This window comes from Ursus maritimus, unplaced genomic scaffold, assembly GCF_017311325.1.
Source record: "Ursus maritimus isolate PB19 unplaced genomic scaffold, ASM1731132v1 scaffold_7, whole genome shotgun sequence".
Classification (NCBI taxonomy): Eukaryota; Metazoa; Chordata; class Mammalia; order Carnivora; family Ursidae; genus Ursus; species Ursus maritimus.
In genome coordinates, this window is record NW_024426885.1 from 26729954 (window position 1) to 26739421 (window position 9468).

General features: G+C 58.4%; 1 protein-coding gene across 5 annotated transcripts in view; it reads left to right on the forward strand.

Moving 5' to 3' along the window:
• FBXW4 (F-box and WD repeat domain containing 4) overlaps positions 1-9286 on the forward strand; it is an 80864-nt gene extending 71578 nt beyond the window's left edge. For 3 of the 5 annotated variants that reach the window (XM_040623840.1, XM_040623842.1, XM_040623841.1), the window contains 3 exons: positions 7632-7772; positions 8171-8312; positions 8550-9286. In XM_040623840.1, the coding sequence (XP_040479774.1) occupies positions 7632-7772; positions 8171-8312; positions 8550-8669 (403 nt within the window). In that variant the 3' untranslated portion in view covers positions 8670-9286. Of the gene's footprint in view, positions 1-7631; positions 7773-8170; positions 8313-8549 lie in introns of those variants that run through there. The other 2 variants (XR_005833130.1, XM_040623844.1) reach the window with 2 other exon arrangements.
• Positions 9287-9468: the final 182 nt, after the last annotated feature.

Consider the following 9468-nt stretch of genomic DNA (forward strand, 5'->3'; position numbering starts at 1 on the left):
GCTCCTCTGGTGTGTGCTGGGGAGGCTGTGAGGGGCTACAGAGGGAGCACAGGCTGGTGGTCGGACAGACTTGGGTTCTAGAACGGACTCTACTGCTGATTGGCTCTGTGATAAGGGGGCCTGTCTGGGCCTTGGCTTCCACATTTGTAAACGAGGGGAGGCCTCGGCTTCCACATTTGTAAATGAGATTTAATTATCTCTGCTTAACAGAACTAGTATGAAAAACACATTATTTTCAAAAAGTGCCCATACGTACCTGTCCCCTTAATTCTCTCCTTCCTCACCTGCAGCTGCCTTCCACATTAGGAGCTGAGAGTTTGCAGAGGCTCAGCTTTTTAATTCTCCAAATACCTGTGGCCTTGTGACCACTAGAGGCAGAGTGGTCCTGCTGACCTCATGGCATAGAGAAGGCTCCGGGCGGTACATGAGGCTGTAGGCCACAAGACAGATGTTGCTGCTGAAAGTCAGTCTCAGTCACGTGGCTGGCCCTTGTGCCTGGCATCCTCCCTGGCCTGCGCTCAGGATGGCGAATGAGCCGGGGTGGGGGGTGTACCACCATGGCCCACTTTTATCTCTGAGGTCGAGTCATCTTGGAGGGCCTCTTCTGCCTGTGGTGTCCTCAGTGGGGGTACTCCTGGGCACAGATTTATGGTCATGTCGTTATAAGGTGCCAACTCCTTGAATAGCACTCGCTTATGAAATCCTTAGTCCTCCTAAACCCCAAACACTGGGTCTTTCCAGAATCCAGAAAGAACCCGGATGAGAAGCCGCTCCTGCACCCTTTGGATGGCCCATGGCAGGGCTGCCCTGGGCAGCACGTGGTGTGGCCTTCTCTCTGACCCTCAGACCCGCCTTTTCACCACCGAGAGGAGCCAGGCCTCGTTGAAATATCTGTCCTGTTGCCAGGGAAGCTTGGAGGCCTGAGTGGGGCAGGGCTCGAAGGGAAGATGGCCGGCTGGAGGCATCTGCTTTTGGTGGGAGGAAGCGGATGGACAGGGAGACTGTCTGTAGCTGTCTTTCCCAGAGAAGCCCAAGCAGATAATAAAGCCATGTAGAAAATAGGATTAAGGTAATGAACAGGCAGGACAGAGTTTGATCTTTCAATAATGCCAAAGCCTGACTGACAGGCCAATCTGGAAGGTGGAGCAGCACCGCCGGCAGGACTTGGTGGCGGGGCACTGTGCGGGGCTGGGTGGATTCCTTGCTTTTAACCTGTCACTGCTGAAACCTGAGGAGCTCCGGGATTTTCTCTTTTATGTGTGTGCTGTGACTTGGGGGGAAGGAGTGCTGGAGGGGCAGTTTTCCTCAGAGCATCACCCCTCTGGGGCCGCCCTCAGGATGACGGTGGGGGCTGGGACACACCTGGGGGGGGGGTGTAGGGGCCCTGCTGGGCTTGTCTTCACCCTGCTGTCTCTCCGGGACCCGCTGGCAGGCCGCTTAGGGTACTTCTCTCCATGTCTGGGGACCCCTTCAAAGTCACCATGCATGGCTCCCTCAGCCCTTTGTTCCATCAAGAGCCCTGGAGACTCTGCTCCCCCTGCAAGCTAGGGACGGGGAGATGGTGGCTGAGTACGCAGATCAGAGGGCAGCTGTGGGCATACAGCCATTACCTAGATGGCAAGAGCTTGGCTGTCTCTCTCTCTCTTCTTCCTTTTCTGCCTTTCTTTCCCCTGGAGTTGGAAACCATGGGCGGGGCCCAAGGACGGGGCATTTCTAACGTGTCTAAACCAGGCAGAGAGAAAGAGAGAGTCCTTTAACCAACCTGGAGGTGCCAGAGTGTTCCTGTTTCCAAGGGTAGATGGTCTTTAGGTCCAGTTGCAGGCCCGCAAGAGCTCCATCCTGACAGATAGTGCCAGCAGCCACTGAAGCATCCCTTGCTAGGCCCCATGGTCCCATCAGATCCCAAGGAACTGGGCTGAAGCCGTCCCATTCCTGAGCCTGGGGTCTGAAGGAATCCAGGCCCATCTTCTGTCCTCTGTGTGCATTTGAGCAGGAACCTCAGCTAGGTCCCAGGGAGGGTGCTGTCTGTGTGGGGTGTACCTTCCAGCTGCTGAAAGGCCTGGGAGGTCGGACTGGCCTGACATCATATACAGCCCTCCTCCCAGCTTGCTCGCACTATGCGTTCTACATTTCTGCCAAGGGCATTTGAGCCGGATTTAGCATTGGTGCAGGTGGGCAGCAGGATGGAGAGGCTGTGATCCCGGACCTGCAGGGATCCTAGTGGGTACCACCACAGCCCTAAGCCAGCCTGGGGAAGGGGATGGGGTGGGCTTAGGTGACCTGGCTACTCCTAGAGGATTGGCACTTCAAGTCGTATGCGTGCGATTATGTGTGGGCCCTGCACACATCCCCTCATCTCCCCTTCCAGCCAAGGTCATCCCCGTTTCCCATTACTCTTACATTTCTATCCTAAAGCCCTATCTTCTCTTTCTCACCAGAGTTGGGGCAGACAGGCTTCTCACACATTCTGACAGGTGCCCTCTATTTTCCCCTCTGAGCCTCTGCTCTAGCTGCCCTCTGTGCCTGGTTTCCCCCCTCGATCCTGCTTATTACTCTCCGGTGCACACAGCACCTCCACCACAAAGCCGTCCCTGATCCCAGCCCCCAGGGCTGGAGCACTCACAGGGCCGCCTCGTCGGCCACCACGGGCCAGGAACGTCTCTTGGGACCCCCGGGTGAGCACAGCAGATGCATTATCAGAGCATCTAGCGGCCTTCAGAAAGGTGAGGGGTGCCTGGCTGCAGCCCTTTCTACAGAAGGAAGCGGCGACCCGAGCACAGGCTGGGTCCCGCGCTGGGCCCAGTGTGGCTTCGTCTCGGCCTGCGCCTCCGCCTCCACCCCGGGCGGCCTGGCCCTCGGTCGGGCTGATTGGGGAACTGCCTTCTTTAAAGTACCTGCCTTCTCCTTTGAAAGTATTACTGACAGATTTTTTTCATTTTGTTTTTTCTTTAACTCTTTAAGGAACCCTGTAATTTCTTTCTTTCTTTCTCCCCCCTTTCCTTTTTCTTTCTTGTCCCCTCTGTCCCCCTGAACTCTTTGAAATTGGCTCTCTGCCTGCTGACACCAAACTGATACTTTGCGTTTCACTTCTCCTTATCCCTTTATGGCAACAGATGTTGAAATTTTGTATCCTTTTATCTGCCCGGCTGCCCCTTCCTGTAATTACGGGCCCCTTGTTAGCAGTACAAAGTGGGCTGCCCGGCTGCCTGGCCTTTGAGCCATTGTGTCTGAACACGTGTGCGCGGGCAGGCGCGGAGGGCCATGCACGCACACACACATGCAGGGGAGAGGCTGTGGGCTCGTGCAGGGCCCTTCCCGCTCGCCGGATGCGGCTGAGGCAGGCGAAGCTTCCATGGGCTTCTCCTTGTCTCCACCACTCTGGTGTTACATTTGGGGCCTAACATGCCTCCTTAATTCCCACCCTCCCCACCAGAGGGCTGGACAAGGCCAGGTCCTCCCGGCTGAGAAGCCTGGTGACTCCCGGCCCCTACCAGAGTTCCTGCACCCGAGGGCTGTCATGGTCGGAAAGCCAGATCCCGGCCAGACCCGAGTGCCTGCCCGGTGCAGACATGGTGCCGGCACCCCGGCTCTGCCCCTCTGCAGGGGCGGGTCCTTCACCAGGGCCATCCCCCTGCTCCTGTCATTGCCTGTCTCACTTCTGTCACTCCCTGGAGAACCACTCCATGCCCACAGGCCGAAATGTTTTATCTGTCCTCTTACGTAAGACTTTCATTTCTCTCCTGGGATCCACCCGGCCACCCCTTGTATTGTTAGTTGGATACATGACAGACTCCCTCCCTGGACTAAAAACTCCTGGAGGGCAGGGAGAGCTCCTTCAGTCATCCCTGACGTCTCCCAGTAGTTCGCTAAAGCACACTGCCTTGTGTACAGAAGGTGCTCACTTAATGACTGGTGCTCAAAGGAAGGAAGAGCAGGAAGGAGAGGGATGGGAAGGAGGAAAAACCTCCAGTCCTCTGAGTGGCCGTGTCTGGGCCAGCTTGCATCTTCAGGCCCTCTGTGCCTGGGAGGCGGGCTGCGGGAAGGTGAACTGTGTGTCACTCTTCCATCCTTGCCCTCCCCTGAAAGCTTACTGTTGCGTCTCAGGGTGACGCATGCCAGGCGGAGGAAGGAGAACCTCTAGGATCCCCAGGGAACACCCTCAGGAACCCCGTGTGTTAACAGTGGCTGTAAAATGGTGTGGGGGCCACAGGCCGTTTAGATGCAGGCTGGGAGGGGGACGGGAATCTGGCTTCTCCTGGCTCGGCGCTCGTAGCATAGGAGGACTTTCTGTGGCTGTGGCTTGTACTGGGAGCACAAGCAGGCCGGTCAGGGAGGCAGGTGGAGGCTGGGATGAGCGGCCTCGGGGAGGGTGGGCACCCACTTCCAGCTCAGCAGGGCCCAGACCAGGAGAGGGAGGGGCCCTCCCAACTGGGACATCTGGGTCTTCAGGGCCAACACCTCCAGTTAGCTGTGCCTAGATGACCTCTAAAGATGGTGATGGAGGGGTCCGTGTCTTACTAGATTTCCTTCTCCCTGTCAGGAAGCTCCTCCCTAGGCTCCCTCTTCCCTTGAGCTGGACTTGCTGTGCCGCAGGGTGGGAGCCCCGGTTCCCTCACCTGCTCGCCCCCTCAAGGCCCCTGGGATGAGGCCGCCCTCTGCTTGTTCTTCCTGCCCAGGTACTCTGGGGCCTCCCAGAGCGCGCTGCAAGCCGGGCCTCCTCTCGTTCCTCAGGCTCACAGGGGTGGCCCCATCTGTCTTTCTCTTTCCCTGGGTGGAAAGAGAATTGCTGGAGTCAGGCTCAGGAGAGGCTGGGGTGTGGAGGCGGCCCCAGCGGCTCCTGGAGGCCCCGTCTTTGTGGGCAGAAGTTGTAAGGGAATGGACTTTTTGTCTGGGCCTCTGTAGTGACAGAGCCGGCCCTTGCTCCTGTCTTGGCCCGGGACTCTGAGGGGCAGTCCTGTTCCCACACAAGTTGTGCGACAGCCAAGGCTCTGCACCCCCCTCCCACCCCCCACAGTGGGAGGCCGAGAAGCATTCTTGACATTCTTTCCAGAGAAAAGGGGTGAAACGTCTGAATTTGGGGGTCACTATGTTATACAAATTGCAATCTAATCGTTTTTACAAGAACACACTTGCAGGAAGAAAAGGAGCCCAAGAGGAGGGGCTGAGGAGACAGCTTGTTTTGTCCCCCTTTCCCCCAAAGTTTGGGGCTATTGTCGGGCTGATCTTGCTCTCTTCCCCAGAGCTGTTGAGCTAGAGTTTTCTAGTTAAATTGGTCTCGGGGTGGGGGCCATGAAGGGCCCACGGTGCCATCTCTGTTTGTTTTCCCAAATCAAAGCCCCAGCAGGGCTCCCATGGCAGGGCTGGGCCGTGCCGTTTCCCGGAGCCGGGGTGTCCACAGACGCTCTGGGCTTCACCTCCCGGCCACTGCACAGCAGTCTTGAGGGTCCCAGGCCCAGAGGCAAAAGAAATTGTATCTTTTTATTGGCCCATTTGAAGTGTGTGTGGCCGTTTCAGAGAATCCGAGCACCGGGCAGCAGCAGAAAGAAACTCTTCTGTCTTGGCCCAGGCTGGGCCAGTGGACAAGGGGCTCCGGGACTTGTGCTGGCCTCGGGGGGCTGGTGCTCACTCTGGCCCTCCAATTTCCCCCAGTGGGCAGGGTTCTGTTTCTTATCGCAGACGCTGGCATGACCCTTTCCAGGGGTGGCTTAGATACTGGGCGGGGGCCCAGGGTGGCAACTTGGTCTGGGTATTGGCCCTGATGCTGCCAGTCCTGACACCACTGCCCCTGTCCAGCCCACGGGTGCCCAGCTGTCTTTCCCTCTAAACCCTGGGACCAGGGGTAGGCAGGTAGAGCCATGCTGGGCTTCACGCCCCCAGCCCCCACTGCCTTTCATCTTCTGTTTCAAACAAACATGAAATTACTTCTGCAGATTAAAGGGGAGAGCTCCTCAGTCATTCCTGAAGGCCTCACTAATGGAAGGGGCAGGGCCCCCAAATCTGGAAGGAGGGAGAACTGGAGCCAAACAGCCCCTACCGGGTGTGCACAAATGTCCAGAAGTACCTATAAAAGAGAGGTGGGGGTAGGGGACGGACTCCTATGGGGACTCTGGCCTGCCTGGTATGGGTCAGTCACGGCTGGTGGCCCCTCTGCGAAGGCAGGCCCTTCCTAGGAGCCAAGGTCAGCGATCACTAGGAGATGCTGATCTGGGGGTAGTGGCCTTCTGCCTGATCCCTCAGGGTCCCCCACCACAGAGGCTTACCTTCTACCTCAGAGAAAGAGGAACACCTCCTCAAGGAGGCTGGGGGCAGGGGTGCTGACTTAGGACCTGACCTCCCACCGACCGCAACAGTGTCCCTTGGTGTGTGTGGGGGGGGTCACCTCATTGCCCAGGGCTCAAGGGGAAAGGTGGAAGGGAACCCCAAGCCGTTGCCTCTGTTCCTTCAGCTTCTGGGGAAGATGGTGGCTACACTGGGGAGAAGGGAGGTTGAGGGTCAGAGTTGGTGCGAGCTGGAAGGCCTGGGGCTGCAGTCTGCTTTCACACTTGTGGCTCACAGCCTCTGCCTCAGCCCTGTGGTGAGCACTACGTGTGAGATCACGGAGTCCTCCCTCCCGCCGCCGTCACCGCGGCCTCTTACCTGGGTGTCCCTGGGAAGTGTTCATGGCCTTGCTTCTCTTGTTCTGCTAGGGAGGAGAGCCCAGCATCTCTTGGGTGAAAGTGTGGGATCAGGTCTGGAGGGTGCCCCTCTTCATCCCCCCCAGTAATTCTGCAGAAACTCCCTGCTTCTCCCCGTTCCCTAGCCACAGGGATTAGCGGGTGCACTTGATGTTGAGGGGTAGTTGCTAGGGCCAGAAGGCCCCCCTACGTGGTTGCTAGGGGTCTGGCATCAGGGCGAGGGGTCTGCCCACTGCCGCGGTCACGGAGGGAATTACACAGTCACAAAGAAATTGTTCTTCTCAGTAATCTGCTCTCGGCCACTGGGAGGGGTGAGGGTGGGGGAGCACGCTGGAGCCCAGCAGGCCAGGGGCTGTGATCACACAGGCGTGCTAGCCCCGGGCTGGGGGCCAGCCGGGCCAAGAACACCAGGGACCAGCCTGCTAAGCTGCTTTCTCAGCGATTTCTCTCCCCAGACACAAAGGTGTTTACTTGTTTTAACATCTCCTGGGACTCCCCTTCTCCCTTTGTGTGGTCTTTATCCCAATGAGGTTTGAGCCCCAGATTACAGGCAGGAATTAAGGCATGGGGCTCAGGCAGCTCAGAACGGCATGACCCGCAGGATCAAGAAGTATAAAGTAACCAAGTGTGTGTGCGCACGCACGGGAGGGGGCTGGCCCGTCCGCAAGGCCCATTCTTCCTCCCCGAGGAACAGAGGAACAGCAGCCAGGCGGCGAGCAGGTGTGATGCTGGGGCTGCTGGGCTGACAGAGGCCTTTAGCTGGGGGAGGGGCAGGCACTGGGACTGGGGTGACAGGGTAGGCGTCCTGGGCCATTTCTTCCCTTGGCCCCTTCCTAAGGAAGCCTGATTTTCACTCAGGAGAGAGAGCTGCATTTCCCCAGGGACTGAGGCCGTTAGGCTACAAGCTGGTGTGGGGGCCAAGGTGGGACAGCCTCTCATCCTCTGTTCTCTCCCCAGTGGGCAGCTAATGACACACCTGGGAAGTGACTTCCCCCCAGGGGCTGGGGTGTTGGATGTCATGTATGAGTCCCCTTCCACACTCTTGTCCTGTGGCTATGACACCTACGTTCGCTACTGGGACCTCCGAGCCAGTGTCCGGTGAGTGTGCTAGGCAGGAGGTGGGCAGCAGTCCCGGCCCTCCCTCCGTCCCTCCTGGTGCACCCCCAGAAGGCACGGGCCCTCCAGGTGGAGGCTAGGAGCGGCAGCCAGCAAGGTCGGATCAAGCTGAGACTCCCCGCTTGGCAGCCCTGGTCCCAAAGCCTGGGAGACCATAGCCACCAGGTGCTGATTAAGAGCCCCAGGAGTCGTCAGGGTCCTGTCCCTCAGCATTTTGCCTTTCTGCCCTGCTGCCTAAGTCCTGTGACGCATAGCCAGCCGTGTGAAGCACAAATGAAGGCCTCATCCGGCCTGGGGTTCGGGCACTGGCAAGAAAGAGCCCCTTACAGAAGCGGCTCTCCCCCCTTAAGTGTAGTGATCAGCTTCTGTCTCCTGGACAGGAAGTGTGTCATGGAGTGGGAGGAGCCCCACGACAGCACCCTGTACTGCTTGCAGACCGACGGGAACCACCTGCTGGCTACTGGTTCCTCCTACTATGGGGTGGTGCGGCTGTGGGACCGGCGTCAAAGGGCCTGCCTACACGTAAGCGCGCCGCACACCTCACCTCCGAGATGCCACGACTCCTTCCTTAGGGGCTGTATCTGGGAGTGGGGGTGCCTGGAGAAGGTGGGGGAGGGGGGAGTGTGCATGGGACCTGGCCCCCTGCACTGGGCCTGGGACCCTTAGGTCAGGGCTCTCTCCCTCTCCCACTCGGGCCTTGCTTCTCCTGTCCTGCCAGGGAGGAGAGCCCAGCATCTCCCGTCCCTCCCTTGGTTGCAGGCCTTCCCGCTGACCTCGACCCCGCTCAGCAGTCCCGTGTACTGCCTGCGCTTCACCACCAAGCACCTGTACGCGGCGCTGTCCTACAACCTCCACGTCCTGGACTTTCAGAGCCCATGACAGGGCCACCCCGGCCCGTGGGCCAGGGAAGCCAGCTACTCAGGGACCTCTCCTGCCTGGAGGGTGCAGGGATACCTCCTCCCCCGCTGTGCCTGTGCTCCTAGACCTGTGACCACAGTGCTTGGGCACCATCAGGTAAAGGCTGCTGACTCCCAGGAATTTGGGGGTACCTCCCAGGAACTAGTTGGAGAGAAGGGATCTGCTGCTTTGAGAGAACGGCTGAACCTGGCCGGGCCTTGCTTCCCTGTTGGCCAGAGCAAGGATCTGGTCTGGACAGGCCTGCCCTGCACCTTGACCCTTCTTAGAGTCATGATAGCTTAGAGTGAGGTGAGGGGCGCCAGCTGTCCCAGTCGGTCCCTTTATGCCCCTTCCTTGGAAGGAGGGGTGAGGCTGCCAATCCTCTGCTCTGGCCCCTACCTCCTCAGTCAGTCCCCACCCTGGACCAAGCTCTCGGGGCTCATTCCTGGGGCACTGTGGCCTGGTCTGGCTTTGAAATTGAGGAAGGACAAAGGGAACCCAGCAGTTTTGAGTGAGTCCTGAGCCAGTCCAATCTCAGGCGAGCTGCTAAGACAGGCTACAATGTTCATTTTTGTAAAAATAAAGCTTGATTGTTCACAGACCTGGTTCCTCTCTGGCTAGGGAGTCCTGGGAGGCCCTAAAAGGGGGAACGACATATTCAAACTCGAGGATGGGCACGTTGGGGAAAGAGTAAGACCAAAGACCAAACCTCTCATTACCACTCACCCCTTCTGCCCCAGTGGTGGGGTAGGGATGGACCATGGAAGGGCTCTGTGCTGTT